General features: G+C 38.3%; 1 protein-coding gene across 2 annotated transcripts in view; it reads left to right on the top strand.

The window, feature by feature from the left end:
* The window catches only part of MAP2K5 (mitogen-activated protein kinase kinase 5), a 145,898-nt gene that overhangs the window by 15,388 nt on the left and 102,807 nt on the right, over positions 1-27,703 (top strand). For both annotated transcript variants that reach the window (XM_067305489.1, XM_067305488.1), the window contains exons 4-8: positions 4,058-4,127; positions 7,919-7,959; positions 8,697-8,764; positions 11,490-11,538; positions 16,618-16,682. In XM_067305489.1, the coding sequence (XP_067161590.1) occupies positions 4,058-4,127; positions 7,919-7,959; positions 8,697-8,764; positions 11,490-11,538; positions 16,618-16,682 (293 nt within the window). The remainder of the gene's footprint in view (positions 1-4,057; positions 4,128-7,918; positions 7,960-8,696; positions 8,765-11,489; positions 11,539-16,617; positions 16,683-27,703) is intronic.

The raw sequence follows: 27,703 nt of genomic DNA, 5'->3' as shown, positions 1-27,703 counted from the left end.
TTGTTTTGTGCAATAGATCACCAGTGATGCTTCCCCACTGGAACTCCTCTGACATATGTATTCCTTGCTGTTCCTTAAAAAATGTCTGTCATTATTGCCATTATGCTAGAACACTTGAATTTTCCTGGTAAAATTTTACAATTAATCATGCCTTTGTAAGGTCATCTTTTTGCTATGCTTCCAAGCTTACTGTTAAAGTTTTAGTACATTAGAGTTGTGCCTGAGCAACCCTCTACTTTCCCTACAAATTATGAGATGTCTGTAAATGACTTCTTTCCAGTTCAGCAGTTTTTCTTTTCTGAACATCTTCCCTTAAGTTTTAAACTAGGTGGCTACTTCAGTATTGCGTTGATGTTTTAACTTTCTGACTTCCTATAGTTGTCATTTTAGGGTATGTTTATGAGAAAGTGAATCTTCTACAAGGAAAAGAATGAATCTACTGTTATCTGGAAGAATACACTAGGGGAAAAAGTTACTGATTTTTTGCTCTTAGAAGTCCATTGTTACAACTCGTTAGACATGAGTGCGAGATTATTATACCTCATTGCTGTGCGTGTTCCTGGTGTAGGGGCACATGTATGTGGTCAGACTCACGTTGCTGGCTGTCCCAGCTCCTGAACGATTCTCTTCATATGCCCTGTGCTCTGGCAGGTATTTATACACCGGGAGGACATAGCCGGATGGTTCAGCATCAAATACCTGAGCTACTTGGGGCTGGTGATACCTGTTTGTTCTGCTTGGCGTAGTTAACTTTTTGCAATATGGCATTTTACATGAGGCCGTATCTAAGACTATAAACGGAAACTTGTAGCCTAACCTATAAGCCCCATGCTGGGAAAATGGGCTGTAGCATTTGGCTCTAGCAAAGCGTGTGCTCTGAAAGCAGATACTGTGGGTGAGACTCTGGGCTCTGCCACTCAAGGTGATGATGCTGTAGGCCTGCAACGAATGTTTGGAGGATGAAACAGCTGCTGAATGTTTCTAGGAATGTTGATGTGATGCAGTTCTGTTAGTGCGCTCCAAAATGGAAGTGAAGGATTTCGGTATAAAAATGAAAAAATAATTCTTTGAGAGTACAGGTCTGTTCCATGAAAGTAAGGTATTATGATGGGACAAGATGCTTTGCATCTTATGTGACCTTTTATTCTTAGGTTCTTTCGTTTCAGAAGTTGACAGTAAGAGTGATTCAGGCAGGTCTGGAATTATTTTGGAATATGCAGAAATACTTCATGTAATACCTATGCAAATGTTGTGGGGTGATCAATAAAACTATTTTTTCTATTGTGCATTACAGTTAATTAAAGAGAGACATTGAGTAGCAGCAGAGCTGCACTTTAGCAGTTGTCTTGTATCAGTATAAAAAGGCAGTAATTTTTTTGACAGCCACTGATTGGAAAGTTGCTTGCAGCTTTCTGAAAGCAAGGGGTACATGCTCTGGATCAATAACTGGCAAATTTTCCATTAAAAAGAATACCTGAACAATGTTCCAAATAGCCACTGGCATCTTAATTTTCCATGGAAACCTCAAATGCTCATATGTGGAGGACAAGTCATTTTCAGACAATTTTTCCAGACTACTTGTTAACAGTTATTGCTGTCCCAAAAGGTTGACAGCTTACATGATTGATATTTCATTTACTTGTCATCACTGTTTGAGTAATGGAGAGGGCCACATTTCTTTCTCTCTTTTCTCTCTCTCTCCTTCTCTCTTTTTTTTTTTTTTTTTTTGTAAGAAACAGTCTCTTGTATGTTTATTTTAGTTTAGTATTCTGAAGAGTATGTAATATGTTTATACTGGATGTATATGTCTTGAGGTCATAGAACGCCCCTTTAAAAAAATAGTTTTTTATTTTTTAAACAGTTTTGGCCCCCCTATGGAGCAGGAGATTCTTTCACTGCTCCGTAACTAATAGGTGCCAGCAACACACTTTTCTGAAGGGGTCTGGGGACATGGGGAGGATTTGGCTTGTTATTCATGACCCCACAATACAAAATAAGTCTATGGGGTAGTCCATCCCATTCCTGAAAAACCTCTTGGTCCTTTCCAAAACAGTGGACTTCTGTAACGATTGACTTTGTATAAGCACAGTGAAAGCGTGTGTCATGGGTTTATTTAAGTTGTGTATTTATACGTTTGCACACTAATGTGAACCAGATCCTCTGCTCAAAAATCTTGTGGTGAGATTTTAATGAGGGAAATGCTTCTAGCAGCAGGCATGGTACTAAGTGTACACATAGGAGGCTGAGCTAGGCAGATCTGCATACCCTCAGCAGGTTTCTTCCTAACTGTTTTTTCACAAAAGGAAATTTCTTCCTGCTTCTTGATATGAATAAGAAAAACAAAAACATTGAAAAGCTTCTCTTTGTGCCAAGCTAATGGACTGTTGTAGCAGTTTAGGATCTTTGTCTTGTAAAGGAAATTGTGAATGAGGTTCTGCACATAAACTGACGCTGGTGCCCACACAGAGCCGCGTTACAAATGTAGTCAAGTTTCAATCTGTCGTAAAGGTACCTGGGCCTGAAGTGCAAGATCTGGAGCTCCCGCGTCCCGTGTGGTTTTATGAAGAGAGGGTGGGATTTGATTTAGTGCAATCTTAGTAACACCAGCTAATAGCTGCTTACTATAGTTCGCATGTTTGATCCTATTATAAGAGGAAAGAAAAGTGTTTTATAACATTAAGTAGTTAATAAACTGTTTTCTTATTTTTTTTATTTGCATGAGTAAAAATGAATGCTTTATGGGAAATCATTGGTGTGAGTGAAATACACGTGTTTGATTCCACAGAGACTTTTTTTCTGTTGACATTTAATCTTGCCAATTTGAGTAATAGCATCACAAAAAACTCATAACAGTGACATTCTGAAGTCTTAGACCACACTCAGCTGGTGAAAATTAGCATGAAAGTCAGTGGAGCTACACTGATTTATGCCGTGAAGATCTGGCCCACAGCCAGCGTTTTTGCTTCAAAGATGTTTGGTGATTGCATGCTTTGTGATGTGCTTTCAATATTTAATACACATCATAATCAGAGATGTATGGGTTAGACCGTAAACTTTTAGTAAGGTCTATCTTCCACTCTGGGTTTGTTCTAGTACATCTAGTACATCTACTGGTCTTACTGTTAAATGTCTTATCTGGTGGATGCTCATTGCTTCTCAAGGAGTAAGAGCCAGTTCTGAAAGGCTAAGAAAGACTCTGAGTTGTTTAATCCAAATTTAATTCTCCATTTAATCCCACTGTTCTTCCTTATCATGCCACATCTCAGTCTTCCTCATGCCACATTCAGTATTTTCTGTCGTCTCAGATACTCAGTCTGTTTCCCTGTTTAAGAAGGGGAGGAACCCCCCCCCCCCAAAAAAAAAACCCAAGCCTTTTTGTACATTCTTAGCCTTTCTTTATCAATAAACTTTCCCTGCAGATCCCTGCTAGCAGTCCCTGTAGAGTCCACGCGCTGTTGTCCAAGGTCTTGGTGTCTGCAGTGGCTTTCTAGTAACGCTGCTTTGTATACCCTTCTGTGCCTTAAACTGATACGCTAAGGGACTGCACGACTTCTCTGCTTCTGTGGCATGTGGCCCTAAGTGCCCTCGTTGTGCTTCAGCATTGCAAATTCTTGGATAGTTTCCAGATTCTTTTCTCCCTTGGAGTTTTCTTGATTGCATAATTTTTTTACTATATTTACAATGTTTCTTTGTTTCCGCATTTGACTGACTTTTTTTCCCCGACTTCTCCAGGTGTGGTAACTGCTGTGTTTGCTGTAAATGTGCCATTTACTCAGTCTTCTGAAACATTCCCAGGTTTCAGGTGAGCCCGAAACCTGCATGGTTGGGCCAATAACAGATCCCTGTGCTTGATTCAGTACAGTAGTGGCTATCATAGCCCTTCAGTTATGATCCTTGCGTGCCGCTTTATTGCGTGAACATTGCAAATGGTAGGAAAGCACTCTCAAATTCTGATATGTATAATGGCAATTTAAAAAAAATGCAAATTTAACACTCTAAGTGCTCTTACTACTATTCATACATTACTGAGTAATCTCTTTCTTTAATCTCTTTGCAGTATTACACCACTGTAATGGAACAGCAAGTAAATGGACAGTTAATAGAGCCTCTACAGATATATCCAAGAGGTAATGCTTAACAAATTCTAATCAACAATGATTATATCAGTAAACTGTTTCATCAACAGTTATGTTTTCAGAAGGTTTAAATGCACATAACGTGATGTTTACCTCTTAATTTGGGTAGAAGAATTCATTATTGTAGGGAGTGTAGTGAAAACTACAGTTATTGCATATAAAATAGCTAATTTACTGAAGTAAATTAGACTAACAAGATTCAGTTTGCATAGTACATATTTCTGTACATTAAAAAAACTCATTGGTGATGTTTTTACATGTATTCAAACCAAAGCAGATGGATAACTTAAGTTTTAGGTACTTACAAACATTGTTTTTTCTAAAGATCTTTAATCTTGTAATATTGTTAATCAGTCTTACAGACTTGGGGACTGTGACTGTCATTGTTCATTTTGAAAACGGGAACATGTCTGTCACAGAAGCTCTATGGATGACACATTTTATTTGAGATTTAGGGACTTAGCAGTGGTACTGAAATGATCACAAGTTACTTTAATAGCTCTCCTGAATAGGGAAAGATGTAATCAAGTATGTGGGTTGAGAAGCAATTAAAAAATAGGTCATTTACATCCTGAACAAAAATCCATAGGCAGCTACATAGATTTTTGGGAATGCGCCTCTCTCTCTGAACTTAAATAATGGTTAATAAAAGACTAATACATTACATAATTCCTCTGATTCATTCAGATGTTCTCAGTAGCCAATCTTTGAATCTGTGGTTCTTAATTGATGAAACAGATAAGGTTTAAATTCTCCAAGTAAATCTCCCAGCAATAAATTAATTGAAATAATTAAAAATTAAACTCTTCTCACTTAACTGATATTATACAAATAATCATACTATGAGTTTCCCAATTAAACATTCTAGACTTCTATTACTTACAACTCTCTGAAGTTTGATTTGGGCAATTAACCAACAGTCTTTTCAAACACATGCTAATAAGGTCTCAAAAGGAAGCTGGGTTTCCTGGTAGTTTAGTAAGCTCCTATGGAAAAGAGACTTGAAGTCAAGGGGAATGCAAAGGTTTTTTTATAACTCGGCCTAGCAGGATCTGATCGAGAGGGACCTCATGGAGGTCCTAGCTGTAGAATGCTAGGTAATCAGCAGACTCGATTCCTTGCAGTTCAGGTAAGTGCTGAGTGCAAGGACAGCTATACAAGGGGAAGACTGTGTTCTGCCCCCTTGCCCCTTCCTAAGCTGAGATGAGTCTCAGCCTTTCCCCTGAACCTGTCTCTTCCTGTAGAAGGCATTTAGTTACTGACATATGCTCTATCTGAAAAAACACTGACCACCTCTTGCAAGAAAGAAAATGCTAGACTTTCATGTAGCTTGGAGAAATGATGATTTACTAGATGATCCTAGTAGGTGGGGAGCCCTTCTTGGAAATGCAAAGCAATTGGATCTCTTTCCCTTTAAGCAGACAGTTCAAGGAAGTTGTGGTGGGAGATTGCTCAGTAGCTGTCATGACCAAGAGTTTAAAGGACATTTTGAGGTTACAGATCAGGCTTAACCTGCTTTTAGATTCTCCTTTTGGGGTAACTGAGCTGTTCCTGAAGAACCAGCCATGTGGATTTCTGCTCCTACTCTAAGACAGAATGCTCCTGCCTCTTTCCTTGTTAGTTTTATATCCAAGAATAATCTTCTTTGACTGTATAGATTTGGAATTTGTCTCCATTCTGATGAGGATACAATCCCTGTTTATTATCTCAGCTTTTTCACAGTCAGCCCAACTACGCACGTGTCTGCTGGGTATTTCCTCGTAGATGGCTTGCCGCTTACTTATTCTAAATTGCTTCAGAGCTGAGTTGCTGTTTCATCTTTCCAAATCACCTTCTTAAAACATCTATTCTTCCTGTTTCTAGGTTACAGCTTTAAAGCAATCTTGCACTCCTTTCATACCCAGACTACCTCTAGGTTCTGCTGCTGCTTTTCTGCAATATTGAATAAAATGTGCTTTCCTGCAATTTTTCTGTCTTCTGGCAAAAAAAGTGCTATCTTGCCTCTCTACTGAACATTCCCAATTTTGTCAGCACAAGCACTTTTCTTTCATATCTTTTTGGCTGTGCCTCTCTGCACACTGCAGTTTAAAGCTTCATCAGTAACATGCAGGGTTTTTTGCCTGTTATTTAAGGGTCTCCCTTTTCAAGAAGTGTCTTCACAATCCTGCTCTTCCTTTGACTCCTTTTCCCTTTCTGCCTCTCTTAATTCCAGAGGGCTGCTTCTTCCTTCCAGTTGCTCTCTCCAGTCAAACAGCTTCTGAAACCTCGTGTGTTCCACCAAGCCTGCCAGTAGTAAATGTCCACGTGCCACTCTTTGTTACCTTGGCTTTGCTGTACTCATTTCATAATTTTAAGGTTTTTGAGGGGGAAAAAGCGGCATTTAGTATCTTTTGTATATTTAAAAAAATTGTGTTCTTGTTATCTAGATAGTCAGTCAGAGTTCTTTTTCACACTGAAGTTAAACCTGTGTATATAAATGCACCCACGTATACCTATATCCCATCTATATTATATATACCCTCGTGTGGAATGCTAGGCAAATATATCACTTACTACATAGAGCACATAAGAACAGTACAATTCATATTGAAACCATATGATTTTGTTACCAAAGCCATTATGGCCAGTGGGGTAAATGATACCTGACATATATTTTTGTATCTTGTTCAAAATGTTGATTTCTATATCTTGAGGAAAAATTCTAGTATGCTTATATGTATTTTAGAATAGTTTAATATTTTCTCTCTCTCTCTCTCTCTCTCTCTTTTTTTTTTTTTCATGCCCACAGTATCATAGTATTTGTCGTCTTTAAGACGCACATGGTAATTTCTAATGTCATTTAAAGGCACATGGCCTGGCCCAGCCCTAACTGATGTGTTTAATAACTATCATCTGTGTCCTTCTGACTAATAAATAGTTCTGTTTCCTGCTGTCAAAAATTGAAGTGAAATGCATGTGCATCAGAGAAAGAGAAAAATCAAATTCATCCCTCCTCAGACAATCAATCAAAAGTGACAGGCCCTTTAACATACAATTTGTAGGGCACTGTAGTTTTAAAATGGGAACTGTCTGTAACATGTAGCTAGAAGCCTTTGTGGCTTTAACATTTGACAAAAGCACATCCACCGAATGGAAAAACAAGACAATATATAGTTCAAGAGACTCTAAGAAAATACTTTCTCCTCAAGCAGCATGTCCCTCTGTAAACCTAGACATCATAATAAGGTGCCACATTTGCACATCTGTGGCCAAGATGTGGCATTTTGTATTGCATTTATCCAGTATTTGCTTTCTTGAGACTCACTGCTATTGCTCCCTGACATTTTTTCCACGTTTAAAACAAACTGTCTCTGTTTGGCAACATGACTAATTTAAAATGTGTGGCAGCTGCTTCTTCTAAAATACATCTTGCAAATAATTCTGCTAAATGTCAGAAAAATACAGCATGTAAAAATATAATGACATAAGATATTGATTTTAATTTGAATTACAAAAAGAATCTGATAATTTTAGCTAACAGTTCTCTTGATTTTGATGTGTTTTAAGCAGAAATTAGAATTTATATTACATGGTGTCAGAAAGCTCTTAGCATTTATAAATGCTCACTCCTGCAAGTTAAAAATCCTGGTTCATAATTCCCACTCTGGGTCTTGTGAGGCACTTTTCAATCATTTCTCTCTGCTAATTTTGGTGTCACCCTCATTTCTTTTTAAAAGATTCATTTTGAGCAAATTTGTAAATGGCCCTGATGTGTTCTACAATTTAGTCAATTACTGTTTCAGCCTGCAAGCCTCCTGGGAAACGGAACATACATGGCCTGAAGGTACGAATTTCAATAATTGTTTCAGTAAAGTTAGATGGATTTGTAATGCTGTGTTCCACTTATTGAAATGTCAAATAAAACTGCACTTTCTTGAGCTCTGACAAGCAGATTTTTTTTATGAGGGTGGGAGAAAGATTCATCTGCTGGGTGTTGGCTGCAATATCTGTATATACCATTTTATTAAAAACGGTATTGCCTTTTTTTTTCTTTTTCAACCTCTGTTAATAAGCTTCCTAAATTTTAATATTCAGCTGATCAACTAATATCTGCTACTAGCACAAGAATGGTTTAAAAAAACCAGCAACCTATATTCATTTGATATAAGTAATCTATGTAAGTATGGAACCCACTACAATGAAATTATTTTAAGTTATTTGATTCATTCACGTATACTTACTGAATTGCTTCTGTAAACATACCCATTTTGAAATGCAGAAGACTACTAATATATTAAATGACTGTTTAGTTTTTAAAATGAGAATAAATGGTAGACATACCATTTCTGTTTTTTCTTTATTATTTAACTAAGCATTTAAAATATAAGGATAGTATATTGCAGTCCATGAATTATATAGCCTGCTAACCTACATACAGGCAAGACCTCAACCATCGGCATGCCTAGCAACAAGCTAATTAACCTTCATAGTGAAATGAGAAATTCATGGCAAATTACAGGTTAATTAGAATAGTGTCCTCTGAACACAAACGACTGATAAAGATTCTTTCCCTGCCTGCAGGTAAATACGCGAGCAGGGTCTGCTAATAATAGCAGTTCAGCAGTCTCGGATTCCCTTCCAAGCAATAGGTAAGAGTCAAGAACGGGAGTATATGTTTTGTTTTGTTTTGTTGCATTATAACGGAATGGAACCTTGCGTGCAGTAGTTATCAGTGATAAGCTCGGTGTTGAATAACTTTATCAATACGACTACTGGACACACTGAAGTGGGGAAGGCAAAATTATCTTGATTCATGGATCTTGTTAGACTCATATTGCTGGTTGTTCAGTAGACATATTTTCTGCCAGAAGAAATGTCTTTGCAGGATGTTTCAGATGGCTTTGCTCTTAATAAAGCACTGAAATACTGTATATATACTGTATATATCCAATACTGAGCCAGAACTGCATTTATTTTAATTGATTTAATAATCACTCTCTATCAAAAGGTCTTTGAGTTACTTAGCAGGTTCAGGTTGTCTTTGCTTATCTCATACCAGGATTTTTTGATTTTAAAATTTGATACCCAATTCAAGAAGTTCATTAATATGGAATTAGATTTTTGAAAAATCCGAACATCTTAAGTGCCCTGTTTCATATAGTTTCAGCAGAATTTTGAAGTCTGTCTCCCTTATTTTTCTTTTCAAGTTCCAGCCATGGTTCCAAAACCTGTATAAAGATCTATGAACTCCTTGCATTATATAAACTAAGTTACAGGAAGGTGCTATACTGAATGATGACTTTTTTGTTTTACGTCTTGTTTATTTTTAAAAGGAAATATGAAGAAGATGAAGCCAGACTTTTCTTATAGGTATATAGTTGAAAAGACAAAAGGCAACAGTCAAAAGCTGAAACGTGAGAATAGAAACCTCCAGAGGTCCCTTCCAACCTAAATTACTCTGATTCTAATAGGTGTACGCAATGTAATATTAGTTATTCTACTTAACCATGTATTAGTATGCTGCTCCCTTTTCTCTCCAAGAACATTTAAAAAAAAAATTGACAGGGATGAATGTGATCAAAGACAGAATCATACTGAAGCAAGCCTGTCTAGTTGGTGAAGATGGGGTGCCCTTTTTGGCAAACACCGCAGGTGGATACGGTGGGTGACTGTCCAGCACATCCTGCCTGGGCTGGGTACGAGTGACGTGACACCGTTGCCCCTTGAAGAGGGGCCGCTCCTCCACGCGCCTGACGGCAGTGCCCAAGTCCTGCGGCAGTGAGGAGCCGGCTTCACGGATCACTAAAAGCCGTTTTGGTGATCCACTTAGTGGCTTTGCTAACAGGAGGGATAAAAGAAGCCAGTGCGCTGTGTAAATCCACGGAGGCCAAGTTTGCCCCCCATCCCTTGAGGAGGAGTTGCTGTCTGTTACAAGAGTGAAGGTCCTGTCCGAGACTTCTTAAAGCAAATACGAATGTCTCTGAACTGCAGGCCTTCTCCCCATCCGTCATACCACTAAACTAAATAAAGCTTCCTTCTGTCCCCGTTGTGCTTTGGCTTTCAGTACTTCCTGTACTTTGAGCTTGTTCTTAAAGTGCGTTGAAAATGAGGTTTCTAGAAGATTCTTGTCACCTTATTTGGTGGTTAATTGCCATTCCTTTTCCAAAACCTTCTGCACTATGAGTTTTGTTTTTGAAGTAATTGAAAGTCTCTCTTTGTTTCATGTTCACAAATTGTTAGTCATGAAAGATGACAAGATCAACTTATGTTTCCGTGGAAAACTTAATTTTTCTTTAAAGTAGTCGTGGGAACAAGAGGCCTATTAAAGAACAAAGCCACCAAATATGAAATCTGTGTTTTTGCTGTTCTTGTTAATAATGATCTGTGATCAAGACACGTGCGCATGCCTTTCAAGAATATATTATTCTGTACTTTCTTTTTTTTCTTTCCTTTTTTTTTTTTTTTCTTTTTTAACTTCAGTAATAAGAGCAGAATGTTTCTTTGGGATAAGTTTTCCAGAAATACTGCTGTCTAGGCAGTTTGCTGTGTTGAGTGTGCGAGGAATGGAGTTTGTCAGGAAAGGGGGTGGAGTGCTAATGAGTATTTTGGGAATAGGGGAGGGGGAGTAATTTGCACCACTAATAATTTTACCTACCAAACATACCAGGCTGATAGATGCACTCTGTTAAAGTTTTCATACTAGAAAAAATAATATGGGTCACTTTGTCTTATCTAAGAAGGCTGACACAGAAATAGTTTCTGCTGAAAAAGAACAGGGACCACAACAACAATTTGAGCTGGAATGGATATGTGTATTGATCTGGACTCATCTCCCTAAATTTAGGTGTATCACTGAGACACGTAAATCAGGAGTGAACTCACCTACTCCCCATGCCCACCTTTACGGTCAGTTGAGGTAGTGAGGCATCATCAGAGGGTGCGTTCTGCTGAAGATTTATATAAAAATTGGTGAGGGGTAATGCCTTACTGGGTCTTCAAATGAGATAAGGTACCTGAAAGTAGATGAGAACCTTATTTTTCCTGTTGTTTTTGAAACACATGGTGTGTGAGGATCTCTCTTTTGGTTCTCTCTTTTTGAACTGTCAAATGATAGATTGTAGAAAAGTATAGTCAGATATCTAAAACACTAGTCTGTGAAGGTGAAAATAATCGTGATACTTTTAAATTTTCATTGCTCCTCAATTTCTGCTGTGTGCAGTTTGAGGGAGTCTGTATTGCTAAGGTTAAATCTATCCAGAATATGTAACCATAAGCTTAATCTGATGGTTTGTTCTTTGGTATGGTTTCGCTTCATTTTACAGAGCTAAATGATGTATTCATTAAAAATAACTGATTTTTTTTCCCCCTCCCCAGCTTAAAAAAGTCTTCTGCAGAGCTGAAGAAAATACTAGCAAATGGCCAGGTATGTGCACTGAATTGAGTCTTGGGTACATGCGTGTCTTGTTACTGCCTAATACTGCAGTGACTGGCATAGCACGGATAGGTGGAGAGATGCTTACTGCTCACTTAGTTGTAATGTGTTCTTTTAATACAGAACAGGAGAGACCATGAAAACCTTCATGATATGAATGAGTTATGTGTCCTGATTTACTTTGATTGGCATAGCAATTTGCTTCCCATTTCTCAAAATGTGCTAATCAGATTTAGCTCCAAATAGATTGAAGTACCTCACACATGTTGCACTGCTGCCACAATTTCAGGGAAGAAAGTTAATCAATTTTGAATAACTAAGTCAACTGCTGAGGTAGAATGACCTTCGTATTTTTAGGGCAGTACTTATTTAGCCCGTTCTTGCAAGGAACTGCTCTGCATTATTTGGAACCCCCTTATGCTGTGTGGGTTGTTTTTTTTTTTTTTTCTTTTTTTAAGTCCTAGAAAGCTGCCCTGTTAGTTTCTCTTTCTGATCCAGATATTCAGATTCTGGCACCCAGAAGTGAAAGGTTTAATGTAACGATTGAAGGACAAGTGGACAAACGGAGCAGTCATTCCCCATTTTGAATTGAACATATGTGCAGACCCACAGTTGTATAATGACCTTAAATATACACCGTTAAATTAAACTACCCTAAAAGAATCCCAGATTCTTCAGGAGCAACATAAATATGTTTTAATGTTTGTCATGGTGAAAGCCCTTTGATAGCCTTGGAGGCAGGCACCTGTCCGTTGCGATCAAGCTTGCCTATTAGGCTCTATTGACTGAGACATCTGTGTCACTGCAAATAAAAGACTCTTATTGATTTTCTTAACTGCTGTTCACTTCCCCTCCATGTTTCGAAGGCTGAAATCTTAATTATCTCAGATGCGTATTCAGTGCCTTCACACAATGACCTCTCCAAGCCTCATTGGCATTTCATGAATCAAGTAGTTGTAGTTGAGCGTGTCAAGAAGATAAAGGCTGGTCTTCATGCTTGTCCTTCAGTATCACCTGTAACATTGTGGTCTAATAGATGAGAGTGCCCCTTTAAAATGCGAGTCTAGCAGCCCAGGATTGCAGCCTTGCTTATTTGGCACCGAATCCTGTGAATACAGCTTGGAAATGTATTTTTAAGCTTGTCAGCATTCCTTACATGCAGACATAGTTTAATATTCATGGAGTCTTACTAGGTAGATTTGTTAAATGTTTTTTAAAAATTGTGTGTAACCAACATATTTCTCTGGGTAACTTAAAATTACATAAGTACTAACAGCATGCTTTTGAACTTTTAAAATGAAACTTAATAATTCATACTATTGCTGGCTCCCTTCTGGAATCATTTTCAAAAAAAATAGAATTACTGAACATGAATAAAAGCCTTTTTCTCATGATTGAGTTCATAAGCTGAATTTGGCATTTTATTTGTTCTAAGCAGTAGAAATGATTGTTTTGTATACCTTGCAATAGATCATTACAGATTTTTCCTTGGTAGTAGAGTTATAGAAAGGTATAAAGGAACCAAAAATCTTTTAACGATATTAATAATTTTACTTATGCCCATTAAAGACAAAATGCAAAATAAGCTTTAATATTACCTTTTCACCCTGGTCTAATAGGAGTTATATAATACTTCCTTTCAAGAGAAAATGTTTTTTTGTTATGCTGCATTGTATTCTGCAAAATTTGGTCACAGATTCATAACTGGAAATGAGTTTCTGGTTGTAACTTTAACTTTTCTTCCTTTTGCGGGATTAAGTCACACTTATCATTACTTAAATGTGGGTTGGGTTATTATTTTTTATTATTTTTGGCAGTTTATGCTTTCAGGCATTTATAATGATATTCCTCTAGTAGTTTCCATTTAGGTTTAATAAGGAATTCATATTAATCATTAAAAGAAGGGGACATGATTCTTCAAGATAATCAAATATTGACAGGTTAGAAATAGCTTTCTGCCTAGGTTCATTGATATAGGTGATGTGATATAAATATTTATTTCTTTTCTGTCACTCAGAGTAAATGCCACCAATTGATTCAGCATTGATATAGTGTCAACAGTTCATAAGAAACATTTGACTGGCTTGTGTTTTCCGATTAGTCTCTGCTCTATAAAGTGGGATTTACTAAATCTCTTCAATTGTCTGCTCATAGAGTGTGACTGCTTTCTGAAACCATTATTGCTTCGATTCGTAAAGCAAAGGTATGGCTATAGGACTTTGCCTCTGTCAGGCCTCTACATATAAAATAAGGATTAATTGAGCATTTTGGTTTTAATGATTTACAAGAGATAGACACTGATTTCTTTCAAAAACAGCAGGTATAAACAAAGGACGTTTTGTTTGCTGATCCGTAATTGAAGTCTGTTTCTCTTTTTCATTAATTCTGTTAATATTGGCATCCAATCAAATTCGGTTTTGCAGGTTTAATATTCCAGTCCATACTGTCAAGTTCCTTTGTATTATGTTATCATTTTATGATTGAGAATCCAGTTTTCCCAGTAAAATAAATAAATCACAACATGTTTTTTGGCATCTTTATTTGAGCCAGTAAATCACACTTTATCTCTCTATCGTTTGCTGGCAGATACTTGCTCCACCCCAGTCCTCCTGTTCCTGCCTCGCTTCCTGGTCGCTCCTTTGTGCGTAGCTGACAAGAAGTGGTACCGGGCTGGCAGCGAGGGAGAGCAGTGCCACATCAGGGCAAAGAGCTGCTGTGCTCATTGGCTTTTAGGGAATGGCGTGAAGAAAACACTTTTTACCACTTAGTAAAAAGCAGGAGAAAAGAGAGGATGCTTTATGTCCCTGGTTCTGCTCAATTAGTTGCTTATAGGTTGCATAACCACAAAAAATGTATGTCCCCCACCTCCAGAAGTGAAGACATAAATGTGCTTGCAGCAGTGTGGATTCATTAGATTTCTCATACAGTTTTGTTTATAAGTGTATTCCTGGGAGTGTATAAAAGAGATGTTTGCTGTTACCTTGAAGACCAGAGAATTAAAGTTCTAGGCTTAGGAGAGCAGAAGTCCTTAAACACTGTATGTGCTTTAAATTAGATGGTGAGGGAAATTTTTATTGCAAAGGATCCAGTAGAGATTCTTTATATCTTTCAAACCCCATTCATGAATTCTTTTTCCTCATATGAGGTGGTTTTGCCCCCTCTTTATTTGCATTTTCTGACTTGATACTAGAAGCAAGACAGTTTTAATGATAACATTTATACTGAAAACTTATTTTGACCCTTAAATGGCCCATTCCATACTGCCTTAAGGTACCTGGCCCAGGTTTAACTACAAATATGTTATAATGCAGAGGTATTCTGCTTTGAGGTATTTCTAGTTGTCTTAGAACTTACAAAATTTCAACCAAAATTCAGCCCTTCAGCTGAGAGAAATGCATAGAATAAGAAGTGTTTCCTGTGAGAAACACGCACGCTTTTTATTCAGACAGTGAAAGAACAGAATGCAAATTTTAAAGTTCAGCATTTCTGTCCTTAAAACATACTATTTCAAATCGATTAAATACTCCGCTTTGTCGGTAAAACATGCTGAGCGTGACTGTTTAAGGCATTTCAGCTTGTTACTGACACCCGCTTGTTCCAGCTGAAGCCAGGGGCAAAGTTCCTGTTATCTTCACTGACATCGTATGAAAGTGGATGCTTAAACGTGGCCGAGTAACTGAAGGGCGCGTGTCCCCACTGAATTTTAAAAGCCCTTTCAGAAGTTGGATAAATACACAGATAGTTAGCTTATGGCAAGCTCAGCGTGGTTCTCACCATGGTGCTACTGATACTTGAAACTGCTAATTTAAAGCTATCTCAGATGTGTTTACGTGATCTCTAATGACATCGGTGATAACAGACCAGACATATCATTAGGTATTTTTTGAAATGCCTTTTAGCACATAAAAATGACAAGAAGTCTTTAAGCTGCCAAGCCAACTCATGTAAAATGTTTAACTTGATATCCCATAAAATATAAATAGATTATAGAAATAAGATAATGATTTGGTAACAAATTTCTAGGAAAATATTATTTAAAAACTGAAATTATCCAGTCATTTACTGCTCATAATGATCAGGAAATGGAGTGTTTGTTTTTGTTTTTTTTTGTTTAAAGCATAGAAAATGTGTGCAGCCTGGAATTTATTGTGGTTGAAAGATTTTTTTATTTTTTTTCCCCCCTCCTTTTTTTTTCTCCAAGTACACATGCACTTTCCGAAAATGTCTGTGGTGATTTTTGAAAAGCTGGCTTAGCTTGAAAATCACTATAACCATATTTGTACAGGAGAAGGTTGAACTGTAGCTTTACATTTGAATCGCTCATCTAGCGGGCCAGTGTGTAATCGGCTCTTCTAAAATCCTCGTCAGAAAGACCCGGAGTGCCAGCACTTGCCCCGTACAGTGCTTGTATCGGGCTTCTACTTGACTCTCTGAGGGTATCATCACGCTCTCAGCAAAGCTGTCCCAGTGCGAAGGAAGCTTCTGAGGCCAGCAGTTTGTTATGTAACTGAAGGAAAATTATTGTCATTGGATAGCAATTGAAGACTATTTTTACTGCAGAATATTCACTTTAGTTAACAAGTAGTTAAATTAACCTCTGCAGAGCAATCCTACCGATAGAACCTCATCATTCGATTAGTATCAATTATGCTGATTCTAGAATAAGTCATAAACTTTTCCAGCCGTACGTAAGATGACAGTTTTTTGTTGGATTGTTTCCATTCACCTCCAACTTTGGCTTTGGTTATGTGCTGTTCTGGAGACCCTTTTCCTATCAGTATCTGTGACCTGACCCTCTTGAGCTATATTATATCATTCCATTTTGACACCTTTTATCAAACTTTAATGAAATGACCCAGGCAAACAAATTGTCATTAAACTTTCCATCACTTTGTCCCTTGGTATCGTCTTTTATAAATTGGACAGCAAATGTTGTATTGATCTTCTCGTTCTTGCAGCTGAACTTGAAATGACCCAGACTGCTTGTTGTTTATGGCCTAGAGTTGCTTTTCCTTGACATTTCCATCCACAGCATGACATCTCTTTTGTTTTTCTTTCTTTCTTGTGGAGATGAATGAACAAGACATACGGTATCGAGACATCCTCGGTCATGGCAATGGAGGCACAGTCTACAAGTGAGTGTTGAATTTCACTTAAATTTTTTTAAAAATAAAATTTAAGTTTTTTTTTCTTTCATGTGTACAATAAGGTGTAGGTGGGCCATTGCTGCTATGCAGAAAAAAATATAAAATAAATTCTAAATATAAACTTTTTAGAAATTCTCTTTACATATTTGCAAGGTAGCTGCTTCTGGGTGCCATGAGGACTGATGCATTTTTATTATCTTTTTAATACTTAGCTTTGAATCCCTCCTGGGTAACAAGTTAATGGTTCACAAGTGGAACTTGAAATGTCCTGAAGCATAATGAATTGCCTTCGGTATTTGCAATACCATTATTCTTGCCAGCTTACCACGCCCTTTGCTAGCCCAATCCTGCGAGTGACACCAGCGGGATGTGATGACACTATTGCTCTGCCTTTCTCTAGCAATTCAAAATTAGTAAATACCCTTTCTCTGTTGCGGTGACTTCCCTCCCTTATGAGCAGCTTTACGCACAGGCTGATGAATATATTAAATTATCAACTCCCCCAAATTTTGGTAGTGAAGCTTATACCCTGCAGCCAGTATTAATTTTAATATTGTAAAGATTATAATAGCAGAGATATAGTTTTCTCAACAGGAAAGTCTTTCTCATGCATAGTGCAAAGTTTAAACTACATAATGTAATATCTGGTACTTAATAGTCTGCAGTGGTGTATGAAAAATATTCCACTAGGAATTAAGAAATCCATACTTTGTAAGAAAGCCCTGAGGGAGTAATAAAGGTTTCCTCCAGAGAGCTATTTACCATATACAGTAACCCAGCATCCCATTATGATTTTGTTTATACCTTAGATACTTTAACTTTGATATTAACATTTTTAAAAAATGTTTTAAAAGCTACCGTGCATTTCATTTAGTTTCTAATTGGCTGCCAGCGTTGCGAAACAGCTGGCTTTGGTCTCCTTGCAGAAGGTTTAATGAAAATGGGCTTCCAAAACCTTTAAGGGAAAAACCTAGTTTTTGAATGGACTCTTCAGAAATTAGGTTAGCCTTGTAGATGGAATGTAGCCCAGAAAATTCATTCACATTCTCTTGTAGAAAGATATTCCTAAACCAAGAAACTTGCAGAAATGATGTTCTCTTACTTTACAAGAAGAAGGCTTTGAGAAAGGGTGTTGCACTTTACAGCCCAGTCAGTGTCTTACTGCTGTTTTCTGATTTAGAGAAGTTTCCTTCTGTACTGATCCGGGTGCAAGTGGGAGAAGCATTGCAAAGGAGAGCCAGGTGCTCTGATGCCTGTGGAAGGCTTTGAAGCCCATTTAGGGAAAGGAATGTCCCACAGAACAGGGGAATCCGCATAGGATTGTCAGCCCCTTACCTCTGTCTTCCAATATAACTGTATTTACTATCTGTCCTGCTCTCGGTGTTTTTGTTTCTCTCTAGCTTTTGCAGTCATAGTGCAGGGGCTTCACTTCCTGTGCCCACAAATAGTTTTTGAGCTTGTTTAGCAGATATCTTCAGCATGCTAAAGTTCAGTGCCTTCAGTTCCACCCTATATGGACCTTGTTCGGATACTGCTGGTCATTTTGAACCTCCCTAAAGGTTCTGAAGTTACACTGCAGCCTTTGTTAGGGAAGAGGAGAAGATGATAGTGGTGGATGACCCGTGAAGGTGGAAGGAAAGAGGTGAAAGGAGGGAGAAATCTGCAGACAGTGTGAAGGAGGAATAATTATGAGACAGTTGAAGAGAAGAGTTTGTAAGGATGAGACAGGGAGAGAAGGAGAAAACTCCTGTGTGCTTTGCTAATCTTCTTTCATTAAGAACCTGCTGAACTTTGTGTCCAGTTGTCAGCTTGTCTGCGAGTTCCCCGCTCACAAGAAACAGCCCCATTCCATGTTTGCTGTGTGTATGTAGTCTGTGAAATGATACAGTGCTTTTAGGTGAAGAAGATGGTATAAAAATGTCTCATTCTTTAGTAATATTGTCACATACGTAGTACGTGCTCCATGTTTTGCAAAATTCATACGGGAAGTTTGGAATGAAATGCTATGTAAAGCCAAACTTGCACCTTTTGACTTGCATTTCTGAAGGGCAGTATAGTTGTGTGTCTGCTCTTTGTTTAATATTTTTTACAAAACTGTTTTTCTCTTCCAAGGAATAATACTTTAGTAAGAGTCTGCAAGAGTGATGAAGGGACAGAGGCGTGAATGTTCAAGGAACAGCAGATTATAGCACAGGAGGGAATGCATAACACTTCTGGCAGCTCTTCTCCATTGACTTGCTGCTTTGTGTGGGCTGATTCTGTGATCTGCTTTGTTTAGTGTTTTTTGAGTATCACAATTGCCTTGGAATTGGGAAAGTAAAAATTTTTAACTGTAAAAACATGACTCCTCTTCTGTATTAGGGAAAATATTTCTACCTGCCTTTCTTTTTCCTTTTTATGTTCACATTTTAAATTATCAATTGCTGCGCCTTAACAGTATTTTCTGCAGCATGAGCGCCATCCCGCATTGTTGCAGAGAGCGCACCATTCTCATGTGTGGCTACTTAACCCGTTCCTGAGGTCTGACACTTTTGGCAATGCAAATAATAGCAGATTATCGATCTGAAATAAGTTTTGTCCCGAAACTGGACTACTGCTAAGGTAGGCTTATGTGTCAGATGTTCCCGCACTTGCTTCTTATTCCGTAGGACTGAAGAGTTGCACCAGGTTACTCTCTCATCCCTGAAGAGCTGCTGCTTGCTGCAGTTGCAGGGAGTTGGCAATTACCATGCTGCAGTGAGGTGCTGTAGACCCAGCAGGCCCAACTTCCTATTTTGGGACAATTACCCCTTTTTAAAGGGGAGCCTTGCTAAAGGACCATCTGTGTAACACAATCCACTAAGAAGTTGTAAAATGGAATACTTACAGGTAGCTGGATTGCACTAGTCACAGATAGCAGCACACATATATTTTATTCTAGTAAATCAATGAACATTTGTCAAATAAAATTAATTGCAAACGTTTGGCTGTTTTCCTCTTCAAGCATTCCATGCTGTGGGTTTGTCTCAGAAAAGGCTGTGTGTAGTATTGATTTGAATCTAAAGAACGAGTGCATGTGTGTGGTATCTTTTTTTTTCCTCTTTCTTTTCAGCACATTATACTAAGTCATATCCATTATGGCAATGATATATTATCAGCATTCAGCAAACAAGATAGCGTGTCGCAGGTCGCTGAGCAAAAATTTTCAGCCTCTCTTTCCATGTGAATTAACTACTATTGAAATAGTTTATTGAGATTGAAGTATTGATCACTTTTCATGCTAACCTTGGCTTAAGGGGGGGAAAGGGGAGGTGTTTCTGTTCTCTTTGGAAGACGCTATGTTTAGTTAGAAAATATATTTCATTTATTTGGGTTCTTTACAACTGCAACTGTTTTATTGCTTGGAAAAGAGGTATCTTAGCTTTATTTTTATGACAGTATAATTATACTTTAGAAATACACTTGATTACTGTGTGTAGCAAAATTGTTCCAGTATATTGGCTTGGCCAATATTGCTATACAAACAACTTTTCAGTCAATTGAGTCTGGTAAAAATCAATACTTTATTGCAATACTTCTAGTGAGAACTTGCTGAATCTAAATGTTTTTCCTTTTGTAAAAAGAGAAGGGATTTTGTGGTTGTTTGACGCCCTATTTTTCCCCTACTTTTTGATATGCTGTTTTCTTAATTAAGGAATGATAGAAATTATAGAGTTAGATCCTGCAAATATATGCTTTTTGATTGTTTGAATATACAGTTCTGACACAGAATGGAAGTATGTACCCTTCCCTGAGTAAAGATTGTCAGGGAAAGCGATGAGATCTGCAATAGCATAGACTGGAAGCATCTTTCTCTTCTGTTTCCCAGTCATTCTAGTTGGTTTACATCATTAACTGGGATTTCCACTTTACCTTGAGTATTATAGGCCCGATTCTGTGAATTCTTGGAACCCCTTAGCTACCACTGATTTCATGGAGTTTTGCACCATATAAGACTGACCCCAAGACTGTTACGTTGGTAGATGTTTTAGCTTTCCAGCTTTGCAACAGACTTTCTAATTTTTTATCAACTATTTTATAGAAGTTGATAGGATGGGGAATGTACGGTGTTGACTGCTTCACAGCAGAAAAAAATACTGGTATACCAGTGCATCCAGGGTATTCACTTAAATTGCTTTTTTGAAAAATAATTCACTGGTAGGTCCAAAAGACATTTAAATTAGGTGCTTCTCTGCTCCATCTTTTAGTTCCATCATTGGCTGCAGAACTCTGAGAGACCATGTTTTGGTAAGATTGCTCCTTTACTTCAGTGAAATAGTGTTAACATTTTGATTTGTAATGTGATGTATGCATTCTACCAGCCAGTCTCAGGAGTAGTTACATTAAATTATTTAGAAGGAAAATACTTAGCTATGTGTATTTTGAATCTAATACAACACGGTAGAAGTATATATCTCTGGCAAATAATTACTCTGTGAAGTCTGTCACTCACGTGGCATATCTGAAGTGTCGCAGTTTCCTTCCTTTACACATGAGCAAAAGGAATATTTTTATCTCATCTCGTATGTTCTAGTTTTTGCTTTATAATTGTAAATAAGTGAAATGTTCAAAGAATCCTTTTTAGGTGATGGTTCACTGTAGCGTTTTAGGTACTTGGGGTTTTTTTTAAGGTGTGTTGTGTATGGCGTGTAAATCTTGGATTTTGTTAGAGGAGTCTTCAGTAGCAGCAAGCGATATCACTCTGCATACTGCAATAACCGTGAAGTCCCAGTGATGCCATAATTAATTTGTAAAGTCACCTAATATCTGGAAAGGAGAGGCAGGGGAAAGGGAGAATTGGTTATCATCTTAACAAAATGCTGTTAAACCAGACGGTTTCACTATAAGTTGAGTAATTGGAAGAGAAGTGGCTGTTGATGATGTACCGGCCAGAAGAATCGTATAGCTAGGGAAAATACGGATAAATGCCGAAGCTTAATTTGTTTGAGCAATTTACTTGAGCAATTTTGCTGTTCGCTTGAGTTGTACATTCCAGCATATGCCCATTTCTTTATTCTCTATCTCAACCAACCTTGGGGTGCCCCATTAGCGCATTACACATAGTGCGTGGCAAGACAGCTGGGAAGCTGATATCTCTTGCAAGACAGCCTGCAAACTGTGCTATCCAAGTATATTGCACATCCTCTGTACCATTAGCAGGGAAAAGTGGTATCAGTTCTGGAGTGAGGAAGCTGGTGATTTTGCTTGGTTTGAGAGTGAGGAAGGTGGAGGTGATTTAGCTGTGTTTGCTGGGATGGTGATGGAATAGCTGGAATTTATCATTGTGTCGTGTAACTTTGGCTCTGCAAGGTTTGCTGTCTCTGGCTTGTCTCTCTGCCTCTAATGCAATGCACTGGTGCTTTTCCAGCACATCTGCTGTCATGAAGGAGCTGTCTCAGAAGTGTTTCTGCAGTGCAGGTGTATTCTTCAAAAAATATCGTGTACCTCTCAATGTTGCTGAAAGCCAGTCTCTAAATCTAAGCAGTGCTCTCATCTTCTTGTAGCCTCTTGTGGAGTTCTCTGCCCTTCCATTCATTGCCATTTTTCTGTATGAATCAACAATACAGAAAGAATAATTTGCCCCTCTTTAAAATACTTGCATGCATAGATTTTTCTGCACTTTTTGCAAAGGAGACTAATGTCATTGTCTGCATATAACAGAAACGGAAGTGATTTTTTTGTCCTCCCCACCCCACCCCCAAGCTAGCAAAGTAGTGACAGAGCCAGGAACTGAGTTTGTTCCTACCAGTTCCCAGTCCAGCACGCTGTCAGCTCAATCACACTGCTTTCCATGTATTATACTTTCCATAGGAGGTTCTCATTGTGCTTTATAAACCTTAATCATCCCAGCATAGTGCTATGATGTAGGTCTGAAAAATGAAGTACAGGAAGGTTAAATATTTTGAGCAGCATTCCAACAAATCTGTGGCTACATGAGGTCTGAAAATCACATCTCCCTTCCTTCTTGTGTTACAGCTGCAGAGCACTTTCCTAGCTTTCCTTTCCCAGATTGCATTCATTTTCTGTTTCTCTTGGTTACTTTGTTTTATTTTTAGTCGCACTGAAAAGCATTGTAACAATAATAGCTAAAGTAAGTTGGAAATACCTCACAAAATTTCTGCGTATTATCATTACAGTTTAAACAAGACTGACCAGTGATTGCTGTTCACTTGTTTCTTTTGACCCCAGCCATCACTTGCCTGCCTCATAAAATCTGTTATGCACAAAAGTGCATAAAATGAAGATAAAGTACCTCCTTCAAGTCTGACAAAAACCATTCCTTTGCAGAATGGTAGCTGCAGTGAAAGTAAATAAATGAATGGACAGCAATCACAGCCTAGTTGATGAAACTGTTCAATTAAAGCACAGGCATTTACATGGTGTAATTTCCCTAAATTGCCAATGAGCCCCTTTAGACACAACCAGTGTTCAAATTGATTTCAGCATTGATTTTGGCTGAAGCTGATAAATTTCTGCTTGTTAGTTAAAGTAATTTTGCAGAAGACTTTGTACTGCAGTATTGAAGTGTTCATTTAGCTGATGGTTAAAAGAGGAGTTATTTACAGAGGGTTCTACTGTTGTTCTGAGATGGGACAATTCCCCGATCATCTTTTTACTTTTAATTTTTTAGGCTTCAGTATACCAATCAATAGGTTATTGAAACTGATTAAAATGTATCCAGCCAGCTGCCTATGGCTGTTTAATTAGAAACTGGATGATTCTTAAATTAAAGTTGTTTTGTTTGCATTGTATGCCCATGGTCCAGAGGATTAAGTGAATAGTAGTCCTGAAAATTTAAGCTGCTTTTCTTACTAATGAGTGAGATGTTGTGTAAGCACACTGCCACTTTCTTTGCAGCTTGCCCTGACTTGGGAGATATCAATTTTTTTGTTACAAATAAGTCTGTGTAACAGAGAATTGATGGGATTTGCAATAGCCAAGTTATGCCAAGCTTATAGACATTGTTCCGTAGTATAGAATACTACTTTAAATAATGGTTTTGCTTATAGAAGTGAATGTGAATTGATAAGGGACAGAAGAACATGTATTAATGTAGAAATCCCTTTTTGCCATTATACTGGGAGAACTTATCAATGTTGTGTTTTAAATTCTCTCCTTAATATCAGCTTGATGTCTCTGTAAAGAACAGTGACTGGAACGACGAAGGCAAGGTTGATAGTTTTTTGTTTTTTGTTGTTTTTTCTTTCCCATTTCCATTCATCCCAGATTCTTTGGGAAATGTTCAGTCAAAATGCTAGAAAGTAACTGCTCAAATATTCACTAGTTACCGTGGAATATAATGATTAGCCAACCATATCCCATTCTGATGTGTAGCTATTTTTATGTACATCACTACAACTGTTTTAATGATGATGGCAAGGAATAATGCAAAGACCCGGTTCTAGTCTGTATCATTTCTGATGTGTTGCTCATCACCATGGTATCTACGTGCGATCCAGTAGTGATTGAGCAGAATAACTAACGTCATGATGTTTCTGCTCTCGCCTACTCCTGGGAGAGAGAGGCACCTGTAGCTGTGAGCCTTCTTTGGGTAGGGCTTTATACAGTGCTTGGGGGAGTTTTTTTCTTTTGAGCATTTGTTTATTCAGTGCTGTGAGTTGTGGTGGCTCTTTGGATACTTCATTCCATGTTCGCTTGCTCAGGTTCCTAGAGGGCCTGTTCATGGGCAGAACAGGAGTACAGTGATTTCTTGCAAATGTTTGCTGTGTCCAATCTGAACTAAAACTTTAATGCAAACTTTCTACTTGAAACTGAGCCATGATTAGAAAAAACACCAGTTTTAAGTATTCGAATACCTAGAAAACTTCTGCTTCTCAGCACAGTTCTCTTTTCCGGTACTGGTCTAGGAATTACTGAACAGCTCCATGTTTCTTTTGATAGTTGTCATGCTGCGAGAGTGTCTTGAACACATCTCTCTTGAACAAGTGGTTTGATAATGCAGAAAGTGCAGCTTTAGGTCTCCTTATGGAGAGATGTGAAGATCTAAATAGCTCTATATAGCTGTCGCATGCTTTTCAGCTCAGTCTGATTTGAATTTCTTCCAAAAATATTGATGGGTTAACTTTGTACTGGCAGGCTTTATGCTGCGTCAGATAATGTCTGTCCATGTCAGTCTAAGCTTATGACTGCTCTGCTATCTTCTGTCCTCTTTCGTCTAGTTTAAAGCTAGCAGCAGCAATACGTTACTGTGTCTGCATCTGATCTGGTTTGGTTCAGTGCTAGTGAGTGGCCGAGCGTTGCTGATGGTGGAAGCGCAACCTCATCAAGCACCGTGTCCAACTGAAGGCTAAGTGCTCTCTGTGATTAGTCCTTCCTTCTGTACAGGTCACCCTAAGGAACGGGGACCAAATTGCAATGGGCTGCAGTGGAGAAGGAAGATTAATATAAGTGGTAACAGATGGAAATAGTGGTAGATTACAGAACAGAAGAGATGAGGGATCTATTCTGTTATGTTTAGTCTTGGATGCCAAGGCCTCCCCTTTCCAACAGAGATGGGTTAAGTGAGACATTTTACTATTGTACATTTTCTTTATGTGGCTTCTAGTGCCAGTTTTACTCTTCTGAAAAATTTAAAATTTAGATACAAGTATTTTTGTTTGTTTTCTAGCTTAACAACAAATCATTTTACAATCAGTATTCAAGCATCTGTAATGGGATTTTAGATAGAAGGGAGGTTGGCGTAGATTGCTGTTTGAACTAGCACAGTCCCCATAAAAACTCCTTTTCACAACTGCTGTGCACTTTGGATTTCCTGGTTTAACAGCCAGAGAGTCAGGCTAATGTGTTTCTCTATTGCAGAAGGCAACAACTGTCAAAGTGTTTATTTCCTAGAAACAATTTGAATCTGTTTCTTTAGATGGCCATTTGAGTACATGACAACTCTGATCAGAATGCCAGAGTCTGACCAGGAGCATGACAGACACTGGTAGTACTATGAAGAAAGGGGGGGGGGGGGGAAGTAAACCAAATCTGTGGGTGATTTGCTGTATATAGTTTGCAGCTGGTGACTGGCATGTCATTCTGCAATGCATAACACTTAGCGAATTTTATTCATCTTGTGCAATGTGATGACATAGTCATTTTGCTCTAGGTTATTTCTCATAGGGCAGGAAAATGCTCCGTTTGTCTGACTTTATTCAGTGCCCCTACATCTGAAGGTGCTGCTTGCTATCACAGTCACTTTTTGTATTAGTTTTTAAACTCAGATAAGAAACCTAGGGCTTCTATGTGTATATTGAGTTGTGTTATACTTTGCCTCATTCCCAAAGACCTTTTGCATGCCTGTTCTTGTGTGTGTCATCAGAGCAACCTCCTGCTGAGGGAATGTCCAGAGGGCTTCCTCTGCAACTCATCAGTGCCGTACTGTGGGTGAGCTGATATAGATATGGGTAAACTGAACAATATCTGCAGTTCTTGTTGAACAGAATTATACTTTGACATTTTTAACAGATGTGTTTAATGAACAAATACCAAGGTGTGAAAGTAGGAAGAGAGAGAGGATGTATCTAGGAGAAAAAAGCTGTAATATTTACTTTGAGGATATATGAGCTGAAGGATAATGAAAAGAGAGTGGGTTTATGGTCTAATCTCAGGAGTGAATGACTGTGATGACATTGGCAGTCACATGTATCTGAGGGCAGAATTCATCTCATTAATTCGGAAGAGGAAACTTAGCAATTCCAAGACTCGCTTAAGTTCAACTTAAATTTGTGGGGGAACACTTTTTTCCTCCAGAAAAATTGTTTTTGGCACAGTGGAACCACAGTCTAACCAAAAGTTAGAAAACCTGTGGCAGTTTTATTGAGGAGAAGTTTTGTCATTTGAACTCTTCAGAATCCTGAGGTTTTGCATCAGTCAGTAGGAAGATTTCAGGAAAAATTTACTCAAAACTGTGGTAGAATCGTTATGATCTTCTGTCATCTTGTATTAAGGAAGTAGGTTAATTGAGGTACCGTAATACTTATTGGATTTTTATTACCTCTTGACTTGTATGTTCTCCTCGTTTTGGGGATGTTCACGTGCAAAATCTAGAAATTAATAGAATTTGAAAAGTATTTTTAAAGAATGAGGCACCTGAGAAGTATGTTGTGATTCTGCAAATATGCTAGTAGCAAAAAAGTTCAGAGAAAATATGGGCTTCTTCATAAATGGGCGAGATAGCCTTTTCTGTATAATCCCATCACTAGGCTAATGACCTCATAACTTTTTTGACTTGGTCTTCCCATGCAAAGTCTGCTCCCAGACCCCAGCAGTGCCAGCCCAGTTTGGGAAGGAGAGGACAGCCAACACTGGAGAAACGGTGGGTTAGAGACTACTTAGTGAAACTGCATATATTCACATCTGTGGATGGTATTCACCTGCAGGTGCTGAAGGAGCCAGCTGGTTTGATTATGAGACTGTTGCCTATCATCTGTGAAAAATCCTGACAAAGCCAAACTCTTCTCAGTAGAGGCAGATGATAGGCAGTGGCCTCAGGACCTGGGAAGTTCAGATTGGAAGTTAGGAAAAACTTTTTCGCGAGGAAGATGGTGCAGCACTGAAACAGCTCACAAGACAGGCAGGGGCTTCTCCATCCTTCAGCGCAGCTAGCCCGAACCGTGCTGGGCTCACCCAGTGTTACAGTCCTGCTTCACGTGGGAAGCTGGGTTATTTGACGGGCAGACGGCCCTTGCAACCAACTTTCCAGTGGTTCTAAGGAAGCAACACGTCTCCTAAAAGCAGAATGACACAAGACTTTGTGTGAGCCAACAGAGCTGCAGTAGAAGCACATTTGTGGCGTTGGCCATATGTTCGTGTGGTACCTTGACTGGAGGGGAGCATCGCTTCCCTGCTCCTCAGCAGTCACATCGCTAATGTAACAGCACTGTCAGTATATCATTTTGTCATATTTGCTGATGTTAGTCATATTTCTAGGAAGGGAAGGGACTGACTCATTGGCATAGCAGACAGGTCATGGCTTTCCCTTGAAT

Source organism: Apteryx mantelli, chromosome 15, assembly GCF_036417845.1.
Source record: "Apteryx mantelli isolate bAptMan1 chromosome 15, bAptMan1.hap1, whole genome shotgun sequence".
NCBI lineage: Eukaryota > Metazoa > Chordata > Aves > Apterygiformes > Apterygidae > Apteryx > Apteryx mantelli.
This window is presented reverse-complemented; position numbering and strand designations above follow the sequence as displayed.